General features: G+C 44.0%; 1 protein-coding gene across 1 annotated transcript in view; it reads right to left on the reverse strand.

Moving 5' to 3' along the window:
- LOC143154011 (uncharacterized) overlaps positions 1-26,198 on the reverse strand; it is a 48,371-nt gene extending 22,173 nt beyond the window's left edge. Inside the window, exon 1 of the mRNA XM_076325746.1 lies at positions 26,052-26,198. Coding sequence (XP_076181861.1) covers positions 26,052-26,072 — 21 coding nt within the window. The 5' untranslated portion in view covers positions 26,073-26,198. The remainder of the gene's footprint in view (positions 1-26,051) is intronic.
- Positions 26,199-27,726: the final 1,528 nt, after the last annotated feature.

The following is a 27,726-nucleotide window of genomic DNA, read 5'->3' on the forward strand; positions in this document are numbered from 1 at the left end:
CAAATTCACTCACGATTATATTTTCGTGGCTGAAATTTACTCACGATTATATTTTCGTGGCTGAAATTTACTCACGATTATATTTTCGTGGCTGAAATTTACTCACGATTATATTTTCGTGGCTGAAATTTACTCACGATTATATTTTCGTGGCTGAAATTTACTCACGATTATATTTTCGTGGTTGAAATTTACTCACGATTATATTTTCGTGGCTGAAATTTACTCACGATTATATTTTCGTGGCTGAAATTTACTCACGATTATATTTTCGTGGCTGAAATTTACTCACGATTATATTCGTGGCTCAAATTTACTCACGATTCCTGAACCGAAGCAGCAGTCGCTTTCTATTACGAGTGTAGGGATATTGTATCGTCGATTTTGGGCTGATTGAATCCGAATGCTGGTGATTACGAATCGATAGAATACAATACGTAGCCCCATTTGTGACGACAGAACCCGATACCGATCACCTGGGAGTTATGGAAGGTGATAGTGATATTTTGGACTAGTGAAACCCAAAACCGATGTACTCGAGATCATGGAAACATCGACCACACGGGACCGCTAAGTTTCTGGGATCTACGAGACCCATGAGATTTTGGGGACCTCGGATACCCCAAGGAGCCCCGAAACACCGGCTTCTACGACTCCAAGGTGACCAATATCGCACCCCATAAACATAAGGGGTGATTAGCGTCGTGTTCCATGAATCCGGAGTAACCAACTTAGGTCCTACGTATACGAAACGACCGCTATTGACTTCCACGAATCCGAGATAGCCAGTATCGTGTTCCACCAGTCCGATGCGATCGGTATCGAGTCTCACTGGTCGAGGGTAGATATTATCAGCTTTCATAAATTAGGGGTACGTATTGTATTATGGTGTGCTACGAACCTAAAATTGTCCACACCGAGCCCTAAAATTTCAAGAACGGATCGTACGTAACGAGTCACAGTATCTATCCAATCGTTGAATAATTTCATAATAAATGTTTACAGTTGTAACGAATATCTCCGTGTTACAGTATTTAAAATAACTTAAGGTAAACTCGAACGTATATATATCCCGGTATTAAAGAGGTTTATCACTTATCTCATTCATCGAATGCCCCCACCCCGAATTTTGATTCAAGAAAATGATATTTTCCGAACTTTAGCGACTCTTTTTTCAATACACGATGCAGTGAATATAATTTATTTATCAGTAACAAGCGTTTAATTTGGTCAGAGATTCTACATTTTCCATTTAGCGAAACATCTTCCAAAAATGTTCGAAAACGTCCGATCGACTCGACGCGTTGCACAGTATTCAGCGAAATAGTAATTTCCACGATTTTGTTCACAAAACGCGCATTTCAGACGGAATTTAATTACGATACCCTACTTACCGTACAATTTAATGCATAGTTAGGTTTTATTAAATTATTCGTTTAATATTGTGTAGCAATATGAAAAGTTGAAATAGTTGACACGGTTCGTGCATCAACGAGGGAAAGTAATTACGAATTTAATATTGCCGTGTACGTACGTCGTATTTGAAACGGTTATTAGTATATTCGCGTTTAGAGGGTTCGTGCACCCACGATGTGTATAAATTTAATCTATCTTGTATCCTCGACAAGCGCGCTATCTTCCGCAACGAACCGTCAAGTTGCTTGGCATTAGTCTACCTTTTATATTTATTCCTCGTTCCGTGGTGAAACACACGGCACGTGTATCCGTCTTTCTCAGTCAACCGGCTTAAATGTAATTCATCAACCGACGCCAACTTTACTTCATCTTCTGGAATTGCATTATATATTCCATCATAAACTTGAATTCAATGAAATATTGCTACGAGGAAAAGTGCGTAGAGCATCGTAGCGACTGCTTTCCGAGAAATACGATACCATTGAATGAAACGAATTACTCGAGAAACAAATATACGAAAGAAGTAGGTTTCTAACGGTCGAATCCTACACGACCGTTATTTATACACTTTGAAATTAAGTACAAATTACTTTTCAACATTCTTCCTGATACACAAAAGCTTCTTGCGTCGATTTATCTCCTGTTTCCGCTACGAGCGTAAAAACAGAAAAATCTACAATTATTTATCCAAAAGTAAATCGGTCGAATAATTCAGACGTACCGTACCTTTTAAAATACTTGCTCGTCTTTAATTCACAATTATTGCAGTTCCCATTTTCTTCCTCGCGGAGCGATAAACTCGTAAATTTCGTACGTTGTTCGTCTTCGAACAGAAATCACCGATGATCCGTGCAGGCGAAGAATAAGGTTAACGCGAATTTCGCAAGGAGTGACAAACCACGCGGACTGTGGAAAGAAGAAAAAAGGTGTGGTCGAAAAACTCGGGGAAATAATAGGATTCATTGAATATGGAAATAAAAGACGTATTTTACGATTTTCTTTTCTGCCCTCTACTCTCTCGAGCAATCCAGCCTTCTGACGTTTCATTAAAGGTAACGAACCGTAACTTTTCCCTTTGGATATACGATTCTGTTACTCCTACTCCCTCCCAAGAGATTCGCCCGAAGTCGAAAAGAACGAAGGTGTAATTTGTCGTATATTTAATGGATGGTTTTAGCCACGGATCAAGAGTTTTCCGCGGCGTCTTTGCGGAAATGATTTCGCCGAGAAATTTCATCCCGGATTCTAGCCACGCGGATTAATACGTCGAAAGTAATGCTTCGCTTTACGACGGCGAGAACACCGCGGAAATGGGCTCCGGAAGCCAGGAAATTTAATTTTCCCGCGGTATTATTCGCTCGAAGAAAATACGCTGCTCTTCCCGTTGAATTTTTACTTTTACTTCGACGACAAAATTGTTTTACGGCTTTCAACGGATTTTCGAGAACGCGCGAGTGAATTTTGCGACGCGACCACTTCGGTTCCCGCCACCGAAACCGTCTTTCCAGAGCGAAACGTTTCACCATTTCTTACCCACTTATTAATAAGTTTACGGACCATTTATATTCCCACCGTGCACGAGAATTATTTCCATTTCGTGCGTCCCGAAAATAATTACCCCGGAATAACTGTACGTTCGGTGAACGAGAAAGTTTTAATAGTTTCGCAATCTGCGACGATATTGTAGAATTTGTAACAAAACGAAGAAGCAACAAGACGACTTCGATATTCGAAAGCAACGAACGTTACAACCAATTCTATTTCCGTTATGGAAATTAGGGATGAAAGTTTTGCGATGTAAAATTCACGTCGCTTCTGCTAACTTTACACGCGACTTACAATATTTTTAAGCAATACTTTCTGCGGGAATGATACAAATTTCAATACCACCTCGTCCTTTGTAAAACGTAGCCTTCAATTTGTCGAACTGACGTCTTCAATTACGTTTTCAAGAAACGTGTTCAATTTGTACGATCTAAGACTCACGAATGCTTTGTAATAACGTTAGTACGGTTCTTTAATATTTCAAACTCGATTGGAGTTGCGATTGAAGAGAAAATATCGGAACAAGATAACCGCTTCTCTTGATTACAAGATGTATTCTGTTGATTATACGATTGTTCTTTCACAGTTCTTTCTCTCGATCCAAGAAATTTGTAGAACGAATAATCCTCGTAGGGAGCGATAACGTTCGTTCGTGTTTATCTAACAAAATGTCGATTATACCGTTTCGACGATCCATTTTCACCGACTGTTATTTCACGTTTCGTGTGTTGGGCACCGGCCAAGTTTTTCGGTATTTCGATTCGTGTACGTCGAAAGTGAATACCGAATGACATTTGCTAAGCGAATTTTTGGCAAGAAACTATGAACTATACCGTCAATTTCACTTCCTGGTACACGTATCCAGGTTGATTACGTAACCCTTACTTTTATTCCCTATTTATCAATTGACAAGTACGAGAAAATTCAACAACACGAATTGTTGCATTCGCACCACCCAGTGACATCCTCTCCGAAACTGTCGCGCTTCCTCGTTATTTTTAAATACGGAAAACTACTCGTTTCTTCGATGTAAAGTATCCAAAAAAAAATAATACCGATAGTAAACGCCACGTCCCAAAATCGAAATAGCCACGATGAGAATATATTTTTCTTTATCATTAACAAACCATCCGTCGTCGCGCAGGTAACGATCTACGATCTCGCGATGCGATCCGTTCGAAACAATTTGTTCTCGTAAACCGTTCCGTGTCGTCTATCGTCCGCGAAGAATCGATTAAACGCGAGAAACAGCTACGTCTCCGACACCGAAAAAAGAGCGTATTATTTATCAGGATACGGTCCATCCTACGTTCAAATTTGTTCCAAAAGTGTCGCGACTCGAATTTTTCGAGTTGGTGGTTTCCTCCGGACGAGAGATTCGTCTCGCGATCGTTTCGAATTTCCAAACTTATCGATGGTATCCTGTCAACATTTCCCGCGTTAATTCGGTCCGCGCGGTGAATTCGAGTTCTGAATCGAGCGTCGAGAATTGCGACACCACCGTGACAGGTTGTTAGCGTCGAGTAGCCACGTAAGAACCCGCGAGAGACGATCACCGGTCTAAAACGCTTTAATTATGATTAACGTTACGTAATCAACGTTAACTAATCGCGTGGAACATTTTATACGGCGAACGCGCGTCGAGCTGCGGGCCACCATTATTCAGGAGTGAATAGGACGCTCGCGATGCGTTCGATTAATTTCAGCGGCGCGGTACGCCTCGGAGGCATCGGAAACCGAGGGATATTTAATGAAGTTTCTCGAGATCTCGGGCGCAAAAGTCTTTCAATGAGAAGCTTCGACGCGGCGAAAGTGACGACGGGAGAATGTCGGGAACTAAACGCTCCTCTCGGCGAAGAAACAGCAACGGGCTTCGCGGCGTAATTGGAAAACTTCCGGTGTCGTATAAGTTGCCGGAAGTTGCGGGCGAAGTCTCCGGTAACGGAGACAGTGAACCTCGCCGGTTGCCGCCGATATAAATCGTTCATCGTGACATCGACGATACAACGATTCGTCCGATTGTTGTCGTTTCTCGATATCCGTTACTTTTCTCGTTACCGAGCTATTGGATTAATTTCTTTATCGATCAACCGGCTGAATTACCCGACGTTGTTCCAGATAAGAGATATTATTTCAACGTTCCCCCGATACCCGACGTTTCTCGTTTCATTTCTCGCGACACTAATAAATAGAGCCCCGGTATCGCTACGATACAATATCGACGCCGGGAAGTCTCAGCTACGTAGAGGATACTCGATTTTTATCCGTAAATACGAATTAATCGTAAATTACTCGATATGTAAAAAATATTGGCTTGTTCGAAATGTCATTTTGTTTTTTTGTTCGGTGAAAATGAAACACGATTTTTTTTTAGAGTGTATAAACATTTTACTAAATTATATATTCTCCGTTTTGGAGAACGAAATTACTTTCCGAACAACCAAATAGTTTCGGCAGGTTTTTTTGTATATAAACGTTGGTTCAAATGGAATCGTACAATTTTGATAAACAGAGCCCTTTATTTCCTACGAAAAAGTGTTAATTGATTTACGTCGAAGAGTCGTTGGTGCAACGAAAATACGAAAATAATGAATTTACTCGATTAAATTTGCTCCGATGTTACCTCGATCGTCGATGCACACTTCCGAACCAACGATTTTATCGAAAATTTCGTACACGAGAAGAAAGTTTCCGAATTTAATTTTTAACAATACTCGATGTACACATTTCTGCCGTGAGAGCAACGATAAGCGCGATACTGTACGTTTTATGGTTGGCGTACAGTTCTAACAACTCTCCCCGCCCAGTAAGAATTTTGCGTTGTCACGTAGCTGAAATTTTAAATCGGACTGCTATCTCTCCGTGTGGCTCGACTTTGTATACATTGGGGACGGGTGTGAGAAATAATGAGAATGAGTCGGGACAAACGCGAGCGAGCGATAAAGAGCGAAAGCGCGTGCGAAACATCGGAGCGAGTTCAGAAATACATAACCGGGGAACGAAATTACTTATTCGTACTCGGGGGGAAAAAAATTCCTACGAAACGCCGAATAAATAAGGTTACGGTGTTTCGAAATCGCTGGACGAGATAGTTATCTCGATAAAAAGAACGAGCGAAGGGTCGTTAAATTTTTGAGAACTCGAAACTAGGGGAACTCCTAATGTTTCCGAATGTTTCACTGTCTCGACCACTTGTAAATAACAAACGAGGTCCGGGCGGAAAATTCCGTCCACTGTGCCTTATAACGCATTCTACTTCGCGTATTCTAATATTTAATGCTGTCCAACGTTTCCACTTCGCATTCTGTTTCTGAATTATTTAACCGTTACGAGGAGAACAAAGTTCCGTCTACATCGTCGTCGCGACGTTTTCAACTTTCCACGTAGTAACATTTAACGTCCCGTAATATTTCCCTGGTTGATCCCCGTGAGCTCAACTCCGTGAGATTCGTTTATTACGTCTAATGTTTTTATTCCTATTGTTCACGGAAGTCGTATCACCCTCGTCCCGTACGCTTTCGTTATTATCTCGTACGCAATCGTAAGTCAAGCCGGGCGAAGAAAATTCCGCTACGAACATGTGAAGGAGAATGGGCAATTTGCAAATATGGCGCATCGCACTCGAGGGAAAGCCATCGGAGACCTGTCCACTTGGAAGCCCACTTCAGAGATGAAGAGATAGTTGGCAATCTACCTCTCGAGAACGAAATTTTTCCTACACAGCGCGTTCGAGCGACCACGTAAAAGAGTAAAAGACGGGAAAAGGAACGACTCTGCAACGCGAAGAATAAAAAAGAAAAAAGAGAAAAGAAAGAACAAGCAAAGAGTATTAAAGTAAGAACGGGATACGGTGGAGGGGGGAAAAGAAAACCATCGAAAAGGGAAAACAAAGCAAAGAGGATAAAAGAAAACGCGAGTAATTCGCGAAATCTTCGTCGAATTTTCGAACGAATTTTCCTCCCTCTCTGGATCGAAAAAATCTTCTTTCGGTCTCGTTTACGTGTATTCACTTTCGTCGAAGTGATTTCCATTTATTTCTAGTCCAATTCTTCGATCCCCGCCAAACGTAACACCGTAATAAATTATTATAAATTGTTTCGATTCGCGCGACGCAACAGTCAACAACACTTTGCGCGGTTATTAGAATGACCCACTTCGATGAAGCGATCGGCGGAACGAACAAGTGAAATAAATATTTCAATTTAGAGGAGTACCCGGAACGAGTTCGATCGGGGACCTTCTACCGTCTTGCTCTTTAGATATAATCAAACAGGAACGAATCGGTGACCATAAATCCCTCGAGTCAAGTTGAAGCCACTCCAACTGACCTCGATACTTTTACGTCACACTACATCACGGTGCCGATATTTATAAAACACGATGTATCAACGGTTATTATCGCCATTGTATTTTTAAAACGACGCCTCGTTCTCACGCTATCCTCTATCTCCTCCGATAACTTTATTCTACCAGACTCGCGTGACCGTTTCGTTTAACATTTAGAAGCAAATTACGGGCGAGTCTCGTGTTTGAATATTTTCCAATCGGTTGATCGCGATCGATTCGAAATTCAGTCCATTCGAAACATTCGAGACGTTGAAACAAAAGAAAAAAGCTACTCGCAACGAATGGTAATGTAAACCGATCGAAAAAATTAAAACCGTACATTCTCTACCAATATCTATCAATTAAATTTCTTGCCAACGAATGTATTGAAAAATAAATTCACAATATTAACGCGTTCGGTGATTCCATCGTTCGAGTAACGTACGAAGATTTCCCCCCAAAAAATCCGATTAGCAACGAATAATAAATTTTAGTAGAAAACGTAAAAATATCGTCGGTTGTGTACGAACCGCGATCAGGTCCGTTAATTCTCGATGGTAGTTGGTATCAACCCCGTAGTTGCGATAAACCCGTACAACAAAGTTCATTTCTATGTTCTCTAATTCGCGTCTCGTCGACCGAACAACCAATAAAACGGCCGAGTACCTTCTACATCCACGTAGGAAAATAGATACGAGACGTCACGGTTGTACGATGATCCCGCCGCGTCATCGAACCCCAAGCTCTCGAACTTTTTCCCGATTGGTCGAGTCCGGAGGACGTTGGAGATTTTCGCGCGCGAAGGACGAAGGTGATCGATCGTGTAAAAAAAAAATCGCGTTTCCTCGAACTCGTCGTTTCGCGCGAAAAACTTCCGTTGGTCGTTTCGTCGAGTGAACGTTGCCGCGATAAATCAACATTCGTGTACGGTAGCCGTGTAAGGTCAACAGACGGTGCTCTGTGCATCGGAAATTTTCTCAGTGGCAAGTTGGCGGTGTCGTGTTCCATCAAAACGGGACGATAGCGAATGGAAAGTGGCCGGCTCGAATTTCGGTACGACGTAGCGAGAGCAACGTACCCGAACCGATTTGCGGTGCTCTGCCAATTCTCATGCACCTTGCGCAGCCACGCGTGGCTTTTAGTTCGAGCTATTTATTTTGCCTCGGGATGACAACAGCCGAGGGACCGTTAACGCCGAGCGAAAGCTCCGAACGATACGAAAGTCGAGACCTAGTCGGTCGATACCGCGAAGAGACTGCGAACGAACGAAGATCCCTGCTGAAAATCCATTAAAATTTAACCCCGGTGCGTTCTTCCGGTCTCTCCCGACCCACGGAACTCGTAATGTATTATTTTTTGTCTGAGCAACGATGTCGAAACGCGACGCGATGTTTCTGTATCTTCCTGTTTCTCTTAATATACGACCAAGTTAAAAATCACGAGTACTCTACATTGGAAATATTTTTTATCTAAGAACCGGATACTTGTGGTGTCGTTTGCTTTACTCGTTAGTAGAAAACCAACCTTTCTCGTAGGTTCTCTATTTAACCCTTCGGTATGTACATTCCTCGATCGACGAACTTCTCTCCAATTCTTTCCTGTTTCACGTTTCGTGGGTACCTTCTTCTTACTAACTCGACGCAAACGATCATTTCTAGTCGAGTACAGTATCTTTTGAGCATTTGAGAAATTACAAACACGAGATCTACCAAAGAAAAAAAAAAAAAATAGTCGACGATTTAACCTCAAAGAGTTAGGTTTAATTCGCTCCGATTCCCTGGAACCTACTCCAACGAATAGAACCCGCACGGAACGACTCCAGCTCGCTGAAACCAGCTGCGACTCGGTCGAAATCGCTCCGAGTCGCTCCATTCCGCGCTAACCCATCCCTATTCGCTCCAAGACGCTCCAGGCAGCTGCACCTCGCTCGAATCCATTCATACCCCTCCCAATCCATTTGGAATCCCTGTATGTCTCGAGGCTACCAGGAATTCCCTGAATCTCAAGGGTTGAGACGACGCAAACACGGCCGAGTATATGTATTCGTGTAACTCCCTATATTCCTGGTCACCCGGTGCCATTAGTGTCTACGGGGCCCCCGAGACTCGCGCGATACTCCCGTGACCTCTGAAAACGGACAAAACCCTCGGAGTTCCCTGATCCACTCGAACCCTCTTTTATTCAACGCAACCCAATTCGTCCAGCGCCAACGGGCTCCGACATTGTACAAGTTCCTCGGACCCGTTTAAACTGGAACGAAGTCTCCGAGGTCTCGAGGCTAACAGAGTTCCCAAAACCTCGGGGATTGAAGTGCACTCGAAGATTACCAAAGATCTTCGGTACTCGCGGGACCTACGGGACCTACGACAACTCTAAGACCTCTGATACTATCGTGTATACTGTCGAACAATTCTCTCCACGGATTCGAAACACCTACCGCCTTTCGATCGGTAGCCATAGCTAATTCTACTCTGTAGATAAGACGTCGAAATTGTTCGAAACGAAAAATTCTTCTTTCCCCGTTCACCCTTCGAAATGATTAAATATACATTTTGGATACTACAAATGGAATTGTTGCGGTAGAATTTTTCTGCCTTGGAATTTGTCACGGTAGACATATTTTATCATAGAATTTTGTTACGCTAGAGTTGGTTCGCGGTATGATTTCTCCACGGTGGAATTTTTTTACGGGATAGTTCACTTACCGCAGAATTTTTGTCGGTACCCTTTTTATCACCGATGCAACCGGCAGGAATTTTTCCGTGCGAACAAAAGTGTAAATTTACGTTCCTCGTTACGGTGTGATCGATAGAAGCAATAACGTTGCAGAACGTTGTTGCTCGTATCGACGCACGCGTGCGCGCGCGTGCGATGTAAATCGCACGGTACACGGTGCCACATTGTTAATCGTTCGTATCGTTGAAAAAGTAGCGTGTACGGAAGCGGTGATTCGTCGATAAAGTTCACCGACATCGCTCAATAGACCGACCTGTAGCCTGGTCGGACCTCAAAATTGATTTCAATGCAGGCAATTGATCCGCGAGATCAGCTGTGTTTGCGAACCGCGTGGTTGTCGTTTCTGATGGCAAATATTGGTCGTCGCTAACAAGACAGCGACGTTCGAATGCCCGGTGCACCGGCGTTCTTCCGCCACGGTTTTCGAACGTCTGTTTCATTGGCCAGCCTCTGTGTACCATACTGCTCTGCCTAAATTCAATTTCGCAAAAACACGACGCGACGCCCCGTGTTTGCCAAATATTAACCCCCTACGGGCCAAGTATAACGCCCATTCGCCGACAAATGTTCCAATACTTTCTTCCGCGGGGAAATGAATATTTCAAACCGACGAAATATCGTTTAAACCGTCGATTCTTCGATCATCGATTTCAAACGCTTAGTAACAGAATGTTTGGCATTTAAACTGCGAGGATCGAACGAAAAATAACGGTCCCCGTGATTCTAGTTTCAACAGAGACACTTTAACGAATGCAACGTGAACGTAATCCTTGCAATAGAATCTGTTTGGTTACTGGTATTCGGTATTCTAATCGTACATTCTTCAGGAATTTAGATTAATTACTTTGGTGATTATTATTACCGTTCGATCGACCTGTTCTGTCGATCAAAAGTATTTCACTCGAACTTTAGATGGTAGAGCGATAGTAATTACTATTTCAGTTTCTTTCACACTTTGGAAATTGATCTCCAAGGTTTAGTCCGGTTTGAGCTGCCTGCTGTTTAAAAGGCAAACTTTGGAATCTTATTCCCTGGTAAACGTTTCAAAGTGTCAAAATGTACTCGATTAAATCCAGCGTGGTTAAAGAGAAATTGCGTACAAAATTGCACAGACAAGAGTCATTTGCACCGTGTTTCGGACGTTGAAAGTGTTCGGTGAATCGACCGATAACTTCGGTGTAGTTGAAACACACGGAGAAACTATGTTGCATTTCCATCGCGGACTTTTTCGATCCTCGAAGCGATCCTCGAAGGACACCGGTGTCATAGTTCTGCAGTTTTTCCTAACCGAAAGCCAGATGCTTCTCTGTGCCATCGCCGGTGGAGAAAAAGAAAGTCAAGGCAGTGTCTACGAGTCCGTTTAAATATAGCCGCGAGGTCTTCGTCCATGCTCCCTCTGGAGTATCCACGCGCATATTCCCTCTCAAACTATACGTGCACGTGGGGAGGGCAAGGGACGAGGAGAGAAACAGAGGAGAAAGAATCGACGAGCGAACGGAAGGAAGAGAAAACGATATTTACTAGAATACCTCGGTACGCCGCGCCGCACGCGTTTTCAAACAATCCGGTGGACAGATTTAAAACGACCATTCCTAAAAACAACCCGCTTCCTCGTGTTCGAACGCGACCTATCGAACAATTATCATCGGTCTCGTACAATTCTTTTATTCATTTCTTTACTTACGCGGTCGATAAAGCTTTCACTTCGAGAATTAATTTATACTCGAACACGCTTAACCGTACGTTCAACGAACCTAATTTTATTATCCAACTCTTTGAATATGTCTTCGAATGTGTTTGTACGCGAATTTTGTAGACTGATTAACGTAATTAGAAAAATCGTGTCGATGAGAGTATCTTGTATATTTCTAATTTTGGAAAATTTTAAATTGGAGAATATTAGATCGGTATCGTACAATTGGTAGGGTAAGAGTACCTTTTTTGCGAAGAAAAGTTTGTATTTACTTAACGCGAAACGATGCCCGTATAAATAATAAATTTATACAGAAAATTTATATATTGACGCTTTATAACTTCGTTCTATCGTTGGTGCTTCATTTTACTGTCAAAAATTATTTTGTATATTTCGAACTTTTGTACAAATAAATAAAAATCACTTCAGGTTAAATAAATACAAACGGAACGCCAGAAGAAATATTTGCCAAACAAATATATTTCCATCGTTCGATAAATTTTCAAAAATAAAGATCATTGACCCGATGTTACCTAGCACACTCTGCTTCGATAATAACCGAGCGTTATTATTAATCTTCTTGTAAAAAATATTAATAGTCGCAACGATACGATTTTAGATTTTTCCAAATTGATACATCGAGACTAATAATGAATAATTTTTACTCTCGAAAATTTGGAAGTATAAATCCATATTACAGTCCTTATCTGTGTGTTGCAGGTCTACAAACATTTTGTTGCAAACGCTAAAATATCGTTCCTTTCGTATTTTAATAAAAATTTACTCAACATTGTATTTTTACACGAACCGTGCATCGAAGCGATAAAAAATTCTCCCATTCGAGGTACGAATGCATTTTGTGCGATCGAAGCAAAAACACCCAAAGTATAAACGATTATTTGAAAAAGTTATTATCGTTAACAATGTATCCGTTTCTGTTGGAACAATGGAGAGTATTCGAGTGCACTATTCCTTTCACTGTATTTTCCTCGTTTCGGAACTGAATACGTTATTACACTGCTGAAACAAGAGTACAGTGAATAATAACGTTTTGAACAGAACTCAACGCCACCGCGAACGCGACCCACGAATTAAAATATTTTCACCATGACCGTGGTAAGCATACTGTTTTCAGTAAATTCCAGGGGTAGGTGTTTCAATTAAGACTAATTACTCGGACAAAACTCATAATTTAAATTCACAAAAGTAAAAGTACTCGATATATAAAACAACCCTTAAGAGTTCTTATTTAACAATTACGAACTACGTGTAAAAAAAAAGAAACATTCCCTACTACCATCGGTAGTAAAAAATATATCGATCTTGAATAACAATCGTTCCTTTGATTCGTCGAACGTGCAGTCTCCTATTAGCAAAAACGAAGAATAAAAAGTGTACAATCCGTTCAGGTAAGAATATTCTGAAAAATAGTTAATATATATCAGAACACTTATCGTTACGTGAATCTAAAATCGTTACAAAACTTATCGATGGAATATTCTCTCGTTTGATATTTCACATCGCAAAAGAAATACGTAACCATTGCATATCCCCCGTTTAGAACGAAATAGTAAATTTCCCACGTTTGCGATAGGAAAAATCAATTTTTCGTATAATATACAAAACCGTTATTTGTGCCCTTAAAAACGGTATCTAACTTTTCATCTCTTTCTTACAAAAAGTACAGGATATCTCGATGCTTATGGTATTGTATATTCGTTCTCCGTCACCGCGTTTCATTTCAACAAATACGAAAGAAATGGGGTTGTACAGCCACCATTGGCAATCTAAACACAGTGGCGTGTTAAAATACAGCGTCGAGTAGAACCCACGCGTCGCTATCGGAAATACCTGTACTCGATGGCAGCGTTGAAGCGTCAAATGTGAACGTTGCTCGATTCGTTAGTCGGTTATGCATCGTCGGCGTTCAACATAGGCGCAAAGTACTGGCCAAATAGTGGCCAACCTCTCGGCGAACATAATTTATTGTCGGAGCACCCCTCAATGAAAAGCCCGGACATTATCGCGATACCGCTTTTACAGTGAACACCTCCGAGCATTAACGTGCTATTTGTCGCGAGCCGTTTAAACGGGTAAACGAGCACGCGCGTGGAATTTCAAGAAGACTTTCCCCGTCTTTGATGTTTCCCGTACCGAAATACAAATCGTTCATTCGTACGCGATACTGCGTCAAGAAAGTATCCATACGTCGAGAGACGACAATTTTGCACAAGTTTTGTGTTTAGATTTCCTGCGATCGCTGTTACCATTGTCATAATCGTGACAATGCTGCGATAATCGTGGATGTTTATTGAGCTAATTAGAAAAAGAAAAGTGTATATAAATCGTCACGTAAAAATCGTACGCAACTTTTTAAAGGAAAGTTTGTAAATGATCGAAAAGAGAAATAGGAAAGAGAACAGACGATGCAGAAATTGAATAAAATAGATTTACTACGGTGTTGTTCGAACTTTACGCGCGATTTTCGTTCGATATGTCGTGGTAAACGATCGAATTCGAAGTTATAATCCCGTTGAAGTCGTAGAGCGGGAAACGCGCACGCAGTGATCTCTTCGAGTACGGTGACACTCGACATACTTGACATCGTGTCGGGTACTTTTTCTACTGTGGACGTTTGGACGAACATGGTTCGATCTCTGTCAGCGGTAACGAATGAAAAAGATCCATTCTCGGCGAGACAACTATGATATACTGCGAATATAGCTCTGGCTGGATAACGTGGGCGTGAAAAAGATCGTCGACACAGATGACAAGCCTCGCTACCATTTTCGTACATTCAGCGTTTTGCCAATTCGGATATGCATGGGGAGTTTTCTTCTTTTTTTTCCAAAGAGAAACCTTGCGAAAATACTGGTAAAAGTGACAGTAACTGAAAAACCGCGATCGTGTAGGTTTTAACCCCGCTCGAGTTTACTTACCACAATGTTGAACCGACACGCGACTCGATCGTAAGAATTCATAAATTACGATTATCTGTACAAAATAAAAACACATCGTGCAGTGAAATCGATCTTGACAACATACTGACAATCGAAACAAACATCTTCCTTTCGAGTCGAAACGCGAAATCTTCGCGATTGGAAATTTTGCGAAATACCCCAACTAAAACACAACCCGTCCAATCTACCAAACTGGTATAAAATTTATTATACCAGTAACGTCGAGTCGGTGATAGAAGACGAGAGTGCGCGGCAAGATGCCTCCCGTAATCCCTTATCCGGTCTGCGCATACATTTCCCCCGTTGTGTCGCGCGATAAGTAACTGTTAGTATTACTAGTGACATCTATCGTGAAAATTGAAAACAAAAAATGAAAAATCTTCGATAGACGAGGACGCGCGTGACCCAGACACGAAAGATTGGTGAAACGATCGGAGATACCGGAAGAAAACGGTCGAGTTCGTCCACTCGGACGACGTTCGCGTTGCACGCGCAACGCCACCGATGCACCGAGTGCGGATGCATATGCATTTCCAGTTGACGTTTCTCGAAGGGTCCGCGCGGGCGTCGAGAGGGTAAGAGGAGCACGCTCAATTAAATCGTCCCGCGCGAACGTTTCGCCGTGGCAACAACTCGTCGTGAAATATTCAGAAGAGCCGTTAAATCTTTTTCTCTGTCTTCGGCTCGAAGCTTGCTCGTTTCCCCTCGCGAGACCGTTTTCGCCACCGACCGGAGAAGTGTCTCTTATTTCCTCGGATCTACCGTCGACGTTTAATCGGGTTCGAGTCGCTCGAACGTCCGAGCGCGTGGCGCTCCTTTTCGAAGAAAGTTATTAACGAGCGCGATATTGCTCCCGCGATTCCCCATCCTCACGATCCTCGGGACTTCCAGCTTCCTTTTGACGTATTTAATCGTCGGTTTTATCCGAGCGTCGACGATACCCGAACCGCCCCCGAAATAAACGGGTTCGAGTCCAGTATTTTTAAGCGATCTCGCGCACCGCTAGCTTTAACCGGGTATTACCGGAGAGGAGGAACGAGCGACGACGGGGGAAGCTTTCGCGTTTTAACGGGATACGATTAGCCGGTTCCACGGTAATACTCGAGTTTCTTCGTTCGCCCTCCTCTTCGGAGATTCGCTAGATTTATCGTTGCTCGACGGGGCGAAACACTACCGTCTTGAAACACGCTCCCAGCGATTTCCGTTTCGTTATTCCCGGTATAGCGGAACCTCGAACGCGGTTCAAGGTGCGTACTGTTAACTCAAAGTACGCTTGCACAAACAGTGTCCAATCAAGGGTACGTGCTCGGTTTCGTTGTATAAATTTTCCTGCCCGTTTCTCGCCATTTCGAGAAACGAAGAATCACCTCGAGGTCGCGAATGAAACATCGAGCGATTCGAAGTAACAGTGTTTTCAAAAGACGCGCGAAACGATCTAATCGATGCGTTTACCGGGGGAAATTATCCGACTCTCGTCCCGATGCGGAATTAATAAAAAAAAAAAAAATACTTTTTACAAAAAGGGGAAGGTTTTCTCCTATCAGTTTAGCGATCCGTGTAATTATTGTTATGGAATTCTCGTCATTTCGTTTTTTGGTGAAAATAAAACACGATCTTTTTAGAGTGTATAAACATTTTATTGAATTATATATTCTCCATTTTGGAAAACGATTAAGAATCGTATACCCTATCTCGATGCACTTTCCGATCGAAAGTGTGCACTTCGAGTGCCACGTAAATCGAGTGTGTATCGATAACAATCGAGCGTTAAGTGTACCCCTAATTCAGAATTCAACGGACGTTCTTATCGAGCTCCATCGTAAACGGAAAATGTTTACATCCCCGAAAAGAAGAGTTTCCGTGCCCCTGTTTACACGTTTCCGCGTCCTTCGTACGAATGAAATACGTTTAAAATTCAACCATCTATTTCAGTCGCGATCCGTATAGGCAGATGGTTTGTTCGCCGGATACTTTACGATTCGAGATAAATTCAAGTACTCGTTTACCCCTAACATAAGTCATAAACCCGAAGTAACGTTTTCTAATAATACTCGATCCCTTCGGCCGTACGCGTCGGATTAGAATTAAATCCGCGAACCATACCAAAGCAGTGTTTACACGTGTCGTTTAACAAGCTTATTAATTCTATCCAGTACAAACACGTATTAACATCGGGACGATCTTATTGGCATTTCGAACGAACCGCCGGAAGCTCTCGACGCGGTAGATTGAAATTAACTTCGTCGTGTATTTGCAGAATTCGCGGGGACTCGAATTTCTGGTAGTCGTCCCCCGTCCCCGGGTGTCTCGGTTTACCGGAACTTCAACCCGAAGAAGATGTCGCGGCTCGAACTTAAAGAACAACTTGTTCGATTTCGTGTCTAGGAAGTGGAACGCAAACACGTTGCACCGGCTAAATTTATCATCGATCCGTCGACGTACCTCGCATCGTTTACTCACGCCGCCCGAGAGATGCGAAGATCGACGAAATTGTCGTTATTACGTAAAATAATTCCACTGAAGTCAGCGTCCGCGATTAAATGTCAGCCTTAAATAAGAAAGTTAACGATCGGAGCACGCGCACGACGCGAATAGGCCCGCTGAAACCGAGACGGATACTTCGAGTGACGTTTCTTTCGCTAAAATTAGAACTTCTGCACGAGTTATATATTTCGAGAAAATCACCGACCGATAGTCTCGCGTTTATCCTTTGTTTTGTTTCAACGACGACTACGCGTACGACAACTCCGAGACATTTTCATACGTGACTATTCGAACGATCATATTGCTACGTATCCTGTTCGTCGCGTTGGAATTAGAGTGGCTGTGCAACGATCGAACGTTAAGTCTAAAGCAGAGTAAATTTTTTCGGTTATACGTTGTTCGAAAATAATTAGAAAATCGTTAGTACGATATTTGTACGTCTGCGAGTAAACTTATCCAAACGATTCTGTAATCACCGTAACGATCGGTGTATGTAGAATCAGAGCTGTAAATTACTTCGTTTTTGACGCGACAACGATGGGAATTTTCGAAAAATATGCAAATTTTGATCATCGAATCGTAAAGGAAGGTTTACAGAACTGTCTGTCTGATCTTTTACTTTCGCGTTTGTCCCATTGACTCTTAAATCACGTACCGTGAAAGGATAACAAAGTTATGCAAGTCATTTCTTTCAATTGTACCGAGAAACCCAGCTGTGCTCGTTGCAAACATAAGAGAAACTATACAGGATCTTTCTCGGTATATGGGAAGTGTTGCTGTGACCGCGAAAAAAGTACGCGCATACTTTTTTTTATACGTACCCCATGCAACCTCGTTTTCGAGTCAGCCTTTCTCGTGCACCGACGATACGTTAATCGTTCGTTCGAGATATCAATTTTTCACATCAAATGCAAGAATTACTACATACGTAAAGTTTCTCCATACATAGAACCTCGTCGATCTATCGAAGAAACTCTCCACCTCATTCGTACCAGAACTTTTTCAACGTACGAAAAATCTCACGACGAATCGCGTTTCTTGCAATCATTTTGAATATTTTTGTCTCTAACAACCAAACACGAAAAATCCCCACGTATTAAGAAACGCTTTCCCAATTTTCCACCTATATACCTTGAATCTTCTCTACGCAACGTCAATCGAGCATCGTTTAAAATAAAAGTTCGCGTAATGAACTTTCCAAGTATTATTAATTAAAATAAAAGGGATCGTAGAACACACCCCCTCTATTTGCTATTCTCTAATCTAACCTGCCTTCGGTAAGGTTAGTAACTTGGAACCTCGTTACAATAATACAACCCAGTTACCCATAGACCGGGATCTCACCCTACCGAAACACGTATCTCGACGAAATAAGGGACGAGAGTCTAAAATTCGAGAGCCTCGTTTTCAGATTAGAATCTGGCCCGGCGAAAAAGTCGAATTAGCAAACAAATCCCTCCGATCGGAACAGCATTCGATAAGCTCCGATACGATTGAACGGGAGCACGTACCGGACGAAAACCCTCACCGGTTCGCGCATTAAGATTCACCCGGCCGCAGAAATCCTTTTGGAGCTCTTCTCGTCTCGAAAGCCCGAAGAAGCGAAGATATCCTACACCCTAACACTCGACTCCCATTGACCCTCCGAGTCTCTACGGTACGCGCGGGAGTAGCGGGAAAAAGAAACATTCCGTTTCCTCGAGAGCTTTCTCGAAGCTCGTCAGATCGGAGTCGAAGGAGGAGGATATCCTTTATCGGGCTTGAAAAGTTCGAGACGAAGGGCTGGACCGGAGGGGGTCGAATCGGTGGTACGGTTACCTTCGAAACACGACACCCGGTACGCACCGTGTCTGGTTCCGCGGAGATCGCGAACGCGGGTGCGCATATTCGTGGCATAGGCAGAGGATGGGTTTACACGAGCGCAACCGCCGCCAGGCAGACGTCGTCTGGGAAAGGCCCAGGCTAATTTTGCTGGCCGCGGCAACCGGCGACCTGAGGCCGGCGTACGAACGCCATTTCCGAGAGGTGCACCGCTGGCTGGGTATTCGCGCTTCGTGCCCGACGAGCTCGAGCTCATTGGGTAAATGTTTACCTCCCAGTCGCTACCGGCCGATCTACAGGGCGTTTCGTAACGACAGACACAATGGAACAAACGACGTGGAACTGCCTGATATTTTTTATTTTATGGGTAACTCGTTCGATATGTATTTGATTACGATTTGATTCAAATTTGGAGAGATTATCTTGTTTTGTTTTTCACTCGAATTTTCCCTTCAGTTTCGACAGATTCGAATCGGTGCTGTTTTTAACAAATTTTGTATATTTCGGTTTCTAGTAAGCAACGATCTACGGAAAGGATAGGGAACTCACGAAGAAGTACAGGAATTGATTATTTTAGGATAAAGGTAATTTGAAATTTGTTTTTTGACGTGTCATTTCGGAGTAATGTTTTGCGCAAGTATATGTAATTTATCTCTTTCGTTTCCGAGGTAAGAATCGACGTATTCGTACGATAGTTGCGATTAAATGAGGCAAAATAAACTGGAAATATTTCGGAGTCGTATAAGGCTGGTTTTTCTCGATTTTCCAGAGTTTCGTTTCATAAGTTAACCGTTGTCCATCGTATGCTCAACAGTGGGCTTTGTTCCAAAGATGTCCAGTTGTTCCAAAGATTCTCAAGTGTTGAAACAATTTTTTGTTCAACTGCTCGATACCAACAACACCGTCAGAACGCAGAATAGATTTAACGTGGCTCCATAAATAAAAGTCCACTGGCGTCAAGAGACCGCGGTCGAGCTATTCTTCCGTTCGCTTATTCATTCGTCGCAAGCATTATCGTCACGCGTGCCTAACGCAAGAATCGTATCCTTAATACTTTCAATTTATCCAACACGATCGAAACTGACAATTCACGTTGCGAATAAAAGTAAGCCGGTGAAAGTGATACGAAACAGATCAAGGTATCGGGATTTATGAAAAAAGAACAAGAGCACAGATGGTAAATCGACCACGTGTGAAAATATTTTATTCCATACTTTCTAGTCAATTTTTTCACATTGAATCGCTACATTTCCTTTCGTATCGCTTATTACGAAACACCCTGTATATTATTGTCGGACTTGTTCGCTGGCGTTTGGGAGTTGGACACTGTCCGACCATCGACCGACCTTTATCTACTGTGGTAACTTGGATCTCTTCCTGTGGAACGGGCCAATAATTAATTACCTTCCTATTTATTTTGTAATTGATTAATGAAGTAATCACGATGAAAATAATAATTAATCGATTAACCGATCGGTGTGGAGTACCGGGAGCTGTTCGTCGTTACGCAAACATCGTATACAATGGAGTGCGGATCACTACGTCATTGAACTGGCTCTGACTCTTGCTTCCACTTCTCAAAAACGAGTAAATCGAATTTAATCCGGTTTACTTATAATTAATTAACATTTTCAACAAATTCGTGGACGTTTAAGCTCGGATTTGTCTATACACGATTCATTTACGAGGGATATCTATAATGTAACGCAACGTTGTAATAGAAGTGCACCGAAAATTGCACGGTACAGGTTAAAAATAAAATCGATGAACCTACGTAACGTAGTCTTGAACGTATTTAAATAACTTAACACCGGTAGCTGTGGTTGCAAACGCGTTCAAATCGTTTTTAAACAATGTACGCGCGTAGGGTAGTAGGTGTCGATCTAAACTGGTTGATTCTCAGAGTGCGGCCAGATTGAAGACTACATACGCAACATAAGCGACACGATGGTTTTTGTCTAGTACAATCTACACGACGATTGCACGAATTAAATAACACTACCTTACACTCCAGATTACACAAGCTCCGACAAATGTGCAGCCACCAAAGCCTCAAAATTCAAAATATGCATGAGATCTCGTGTTACGCAATTACTACATGTAAATTGGGGAGGGGGGAGGCGAGCCAAAACCGGGTATCCTTTGACTCTGTGTGGTCATTGGTGCTCTCCAAAAGGTAATCGTTATCCGGATAACCATCTCTCGACTGTGCAAGAATTTCTCGTGTCGAGCCCCAGATGGAACTGCGTTTAACTTCAAATGACCCAAAAACTCTTTGTTACTGCTACAAACTGGAGAGTGCCTCTCCTCGAGGAGTTCAATACGACGGAAGATCCAGTTGTTCCCAGTCAAACCCTCTTGGTAATGGTACATACTGGTGGTAAATATTTTTAGTTCACGATCTTCGGATCAGTGGAGTCGAAGGCACACTGTAGTCTAAATACACACGAGCCTCTCTTTTTAACGTACAAGAGTCGAGTTGCATTTCTTGTGAAATTGTACCGAACTTTGGCAAGAATGGTCCAAAAATCCACATCCTTGCAATTGCTGGAAATTAAAGTCTGAAAAGATTTAGTTGTTTCGAATCACTCCCCCTTGATGGTGTCGAATACCAGATAGTAGATATTTTTATTCCGCGTACTACAATAGCCACGAATCTCTCCCTTCGACGTACAAGAAATTCCCCGACGATCAAGGTTCCGCCGCAACACCATGTTCCCTCGGTTTCGTCGAAATCTCGGAGGCAGGGAAAACGAAGGTCCGCGAACGTGGTACGATTTAACGATCCGATGAGCGAGTCCAGTGTGCTCGATCCCTCGAGCACGGAATACGCGTAACACGTGCGAACGATCTTCGTGAAATTCAGTAGTTGGGCAAACGAGCAAGCAAAGGAAGAGGTGTAGGGGAAAGAGGAAAACCGCGTCGTCGGCGTGGTTAACGCGCGGAGGATATTTTAAATTCTCGGTATTTTGTAAACTGCCGCCGGTCCCGCAAGAAACAGAAGCTCGCGTGCACCGGTAGCCCTTGGACGATAACGTTAATGGACTTCATTTACATTGCATAATTACACCGTGCGAGGCTGTTTCGCGTTCACGAGCAGCCACTGTGACGAGGCTACGAAATCCACCCGAAATACTCATTCGTGGCGCGCACTTCAGTTCGACGTGGCGAAATAATGGTACGGTCGGTGCTTCAAAGAAACTCGCGGCGCGTGAACTCGAATAACATTACGGTGAAATGGTACGCCTCGATCGGTCGAATTAATCGATCGCCGATGGTTTCGTATCGATACGCGGGTTTATTTATCGTCGTAGATCGCACGTGATAATGGTTATGATCCCCGAGATCGGGGATTCCGTGGTTCGTACCGTTGCTGGCTGCCAGGTGCGAAGGTATTCCAATGTTTCATCAACCATGTCGAGGTTCTGTTCCCTGCATTCGCGATACGAGTAAACGCTCGAATGGTAGCGTACTCGAGCGTCTACTCGGTGCATTCTTACGTATCGATGGTGTCTCGGTTGTACCAGGTGATACACCGGAGTTGTTTTGCCCCGAGTCGATACCAACGAAACGAGAAGCTATTAGCTGATTATTGAATAGCAAGGCACAACTCTGTAGCGGTTCTGTGAAGTGGGTAACTGGTGGTATCCAAGAACCAGAAAAGGCTGCAAATTTCGAGAAGCAGAAAATTGCAAATGCGATTGTCTCGGGTAACGCCCACCCAATGGTAAAATATTGTTCCGCTACTGGGATGCAGTGTCGTCTGAAAATTATTCTACAATTGCAAAATCCGTATGGATATTCTCGGTGGAGAAACCGTTCTCTGCCTCCATCTTTTATTTACCAATTAACTACAGTACACAACGTCACCTCGATTCACCGATGCTGATTGTAGATGCATCCACAGGTGCCGATACATTCAGATTACTCGATACGAGAACATCTTCGAACGTACTCTTAGGTGTCTCTACTCTGTGTATTCCTGTATCGATGTAAACGCTCGTTTACACTGATCGTGGTGATCATCGATGCACAAGGTGTCCCTGCTAACTCTACTACCTCGAGTATCTCGTTCATTCTCGACGATATAAAACATTTCCGAAAAGAGCACTGTTCCGTGTAATTCTCTTGATCTTCTATTTCTCAACGTCGCAATCATATTTTTTTTCAAACTACATATTTCCATCGAGCGCGAGGCAGTACAGTAGTCGTAAAAATTCTCCGCTAAACGCAGAGTCGAACAATGATACCGTGTCAGAGTTCTCCTCGGTAAACTATTATGTCCGATCAACCAGGGGCGTTAGATCCTCTATCGGTGGTCACTTGTTAGGCGGTCATTTTTCGCGATAACGCGAAACGCCGTCAGCCCATACGGGAGCCCGATTCTCGTATCCCAGATGCGAGATAGAGTGTAGCCAGTGTCACTTTGCACGGTGTTGCATGCGAATGCAAATCGTCGGCGCCCATTATGCGGCCGGCTGCTCGTACGTTTCGCGATGCGCTCCCGCTGGAAACACGTGGTTAAATACCGCGGGCGTCGTCTGTATCGCGAACGACATCGATGCCATCGTACGAATGGAAATTACGTTTATCTCGAGCCTGACCAGACGGTGGCTGAGATTTTTCACACCGTACGAACGAACCGCGTAGTCGAATCGACGACGAGGGAGCGTCTTTCTTAGCGCCGCGACTACCGGAGGCAAACGTTTGACAAATCGGGATACCTTCCATTGCGGATAATATTCGTTACGAAAGCCGTGGTTCGATTCATGGTCGCGGAGGACGGTGTCGAGCGAACCGACGCAACGAATTTAACGCTTTTACGATCGTCGATGTCTCTCTCGTTGGCGAGACTCGTTATCGCCTACGAAAAACGAAATTACCAAAGATCAGGGTAACGACAGACGTAACTTTACCCATTTCATTGCGTACAGGGAGAATCTAACTGTTAGTTGTACTAATAGATAGATAGTCTGTTAGTAAATTTAGAAGGGTACACTGATAAATATTGGTATTCGAATACCTTCTTAGGTTATTGCATTGCGTTTTAAATTTCCAGAGTTTGTACAGAGAGTGGTTCGAACGAATCTTTTCTTTCGATACTTTCCACGTGTCTTCTATAAATTAAAATGTTTGCAAACTCGTGCGTATTACGGCTCTTTTCGTCAATTTGGTGCCCGGGAGGAAACTCGAGATACAATGTAAAGGTTGTCTTTGTAAAACGAAAGAAAGATAGTATTGGATTTGTTTTATTGTAAATCTTACGACGAAATCGTCGGTCGTGCGCAACGTGTTCTTCTTTTCTCGTAAAGTAAACAGAATGGACGTTTCGTAGATCCTGGGCACTGTGCCTGACGCGTCTAATGGATAACGGGTGGTGATGGAACACATTTAGATACCATCGGCGTATTTGCGTGTGAAATTGAAACGCTCGCTTTGTTATCGATAATCGAAATTGGACGACTGCACGACCGTGATCGTAATTACCAGTCAATCACGAACCGGGAATCGATGTTTTCGAACAGAAGAGAGGAACAATCTTGGCTCCGATCTTCTTATTTGCAACAACGAACGTCGAGGGCATCAAATTGTTCGAAAATATCCCCATTAACGCACCTACGAGATTAGCAGATACGTTTTTTCTTTTCAAACCGACAATGAACAGACCGAGCTTCCTCGTAGCGACCCCATTAATGGAATCTGCAATTTAGCAAATAGCCTTAGTCATAGCGTTGACTTTTTCTCAGGTTCAATGGGTTCGTTTAGACAGTTCATTAACAGAGCATCGCTTGGTCCGCGGTTGAATACAGCAGATAGAACGAACCGTGCGGGTATATTAACTTTATCGCGCTACAAAATGAAACTCGAACCTAACCGAATCAATAAATAATTTACCGATATATCGTCGACACCTCGTCGATATTTTTGATAGAAACACGCGCACGAATTTGTATTCGCGTAGTGATTGAAATTTAAAGAACAAAGTTCAAATAACGAAGAACCGTGGATTTATGAGCGACACGTACAAAGATTTTAATCGAAACGTAATTAGTTTTTAACGAGAAAAACTTTAGAACGTATTCACCCCGTATTTCCTACATTTTCCCCCACATTTTAATACACAATTGCGTACACCGCTACGGGACTTTGTCGATATCGGTTACGCGCGCGTAAAGTCTACCTGAAAATATCGTTGGAAACCTTTCGATTCCCGAGAAAGTAACCTTTGCATCTCTCTTCGCTTCTGTACGTTAATTTTCTCATTTCTCGTTGGTTTCTTCCTTTCTCTTTTCCCTTCGTACCGTGTATCATCGACGCGAACGATTCTCGCGCGATACGTACGGGTTACGATTACTTTCGCTATTGTACGAGAAGACATCGGATTTGAAACGTCAAACGTGACGGTTTGGTACCGTAGGAGAAACGTTTCTCGATGTATTTCACGCAGATCCGTGTCGCGTTCGCTTTATCTCCGTGGTCACGGAACCCACAGAAATTTACAAATTTCTTCCTCGTTAACACCCGTGAGCCAGACCACCTGGTAGCCGTGGGTTGTTGCGATCCGTCGTACGCACGAACGGCCGCGCATGCGCCGAATGTTTGAACAGGCCGCGACAAGCGTCTTCGAAATAATTCACCGGTACGTGATAAAAGGATATGTTTGCGCGTCGAAGTGCAAACGAGGCGCAGCGGTGAAGAGAACTGGTCCCGATCGACTCCCGTTCCCTCGGAACGCTAGATAAAATTAGAGACCGTGTTTTCGCCACGGCGGTCGCGCGTCGAGTTCCTCTGCTTCTTTTTCAACGGAGAATCCGCTCCGTTCTGACACCGTCGTGCAACCGTGTAGCACCAATTATAACTTTCGCCGTCTCGCGAGCCGCCGGCGAAAACATTCGCGCGTACCCCGAGTTCCGCGGGACGCGTAAACAACCCGCGTTCGCGCGCACCCAATCCCGAAACCAATTTTCGAAACACGCGTCGCGTTATCTCGAACACCGATCCGTGAGTCGCGAACAAAGCTCGCGACGATCGGGACAAGGTTACCGTTAGCGTTTCCCGGGAACACTTACGTAGCTCCTGTAGGACGCCATGACACAACCGTGCTCTCCCCCTCCTCGCGCGAAAGCGAAAGGATCCTACGAACGGAGGGCGGAATGCCTACGGCTCGCTTCCTCGGATCGCTTCACCAACCACCGTCAACCACCGGCACCACCACCATCAACAACACCGAACCACCACCAGCACCGGTCCACCAACACTGTATACACCACCACCCGGACTGAGCACCGCGTTCTCCGTCGCGGTACAGCCGCGGCACCGATTCGAGGAAACGCGAAACGTTGAACGTGAAGAGGAACAGAACAGGAGGACGAAGAAGGCGAAGAAAGTGGCAGGAGGTAGAAAAAAAACCCGTAGGAGCGGGAAGAGTAGTTTCTCGCGACGATAAGAATGGTGTGCGAACCGATCGTGGTACGAACGATTCGACGAAGCGTCGTCCCCGGCGGCGCGTTCTCGTAAGAGAAGAAGGAGGAAGAGCGCTACGGAGGCGCTTCGTTTCGGACGAAGCTCGGACCCTGAAGAGCCGGCGACCCGCGAGGCACGCCGTTCTTCCCTCTCTTTTCTCCGTCTTCTCTCGGCTCGCTTCTCTCGTCTCTTCGGTCCTCTTCGTCCCTGCGCTCCCGTTTCGAACGAGCGTGTGTTACCGCGTCTCTCCTCGTCGCCGCACGTCGCTACGATACGGTGGCTACGTGCGTGTGTCGCCCTCCACCACCGACACCGCCACCGCCGCCACCGCCGCCGCCGCCGCCGCCACGCATATCGGCTTCTCTCGTTCATTCGCTTCGTTCAGTCGCGAGCCCTATTTTAAGAATAGCTTTAACGTCCTCCCGTTCCGCCGCGTCGGCTCCTCGACGCAGCTTCCGTGCCACCCGCCCACCCGCCCGCTCGGTTACCACGAGCACCGAACACGCGGCCTTCGAAAGGGAACTCGGACCCCGAGGACGTATCCCCGTAACGGAGATTTACGACGAATCCGCGGCAAGGGTAGCGCTCTACGGACACCTCGAAGCCTGGCCGAGCGTACACGGACGTACCGCGTCGTTGAATTTTAGGGGGAACGACCATCGGGAGCGTTCCCGGTACGACACGGTTGCAAACGGCTCCTAATCTTGCGATGCATGCACGAGACCCGGAACAATCGATCGACGGTATCGTAGAGCGTTGAAAAGTTCGGATTGTAGCGTACGCAGTTTATCGCGACACGCGAGTATAACGCGCATTCGCTATTGGAACGATTGTAGATTCAAGAATGTAAAGTCGGGAGCGTAGAAAGAAATCTACAGACGATGTATCTACGTCTACATAATTACGAAGGAATTAAAGAAAAATGTACTCGATGCCGATCCGTATCAACCCACGCAACTCGGCGAATAAGATCAGCAGTTATACCGCTATCGTATTTACGTAACATTTTTTTTGTCTATTTTACGCTGCAGTTCCTATACTCGATGTTACATTTTTGGGGCGTGGCCTAAAGGAGAAGGGGCGTAGTCTGGGGAAGTGGGTGTGACCTAAGGGGCGTGGTCTGGGGGAGTGGACGTGGCCTAAAGGGGTATTTGGCGTAGTCAAAAGGAAGGAAACGCGGCCTAGAGGTAACGGGCGTGGCCTAAATGGGGTGGGCGTGATTTAAAAGGGGCGTGTTTGAAAGAGTAGGCGTGTCTGCAGGAATGGGTGTGTCGGAAGAAC

This window comes from Ptiloglossa arizonensis, chromosome 13, assembly GCF_051014685.1.
Source record: "Ptiloglossa arizonensis isolate GNS036 chromosome 13, iyPtiAriz1_principal, whole genome shotgun sequence".
Classification (NCBI taxonomy): Eukaryota; Metazoa; Arthropoda; class Insecta; order Hymenoptera; family Colletidae; genus Ptiloglossa; species Ptiloglossa arizonensis.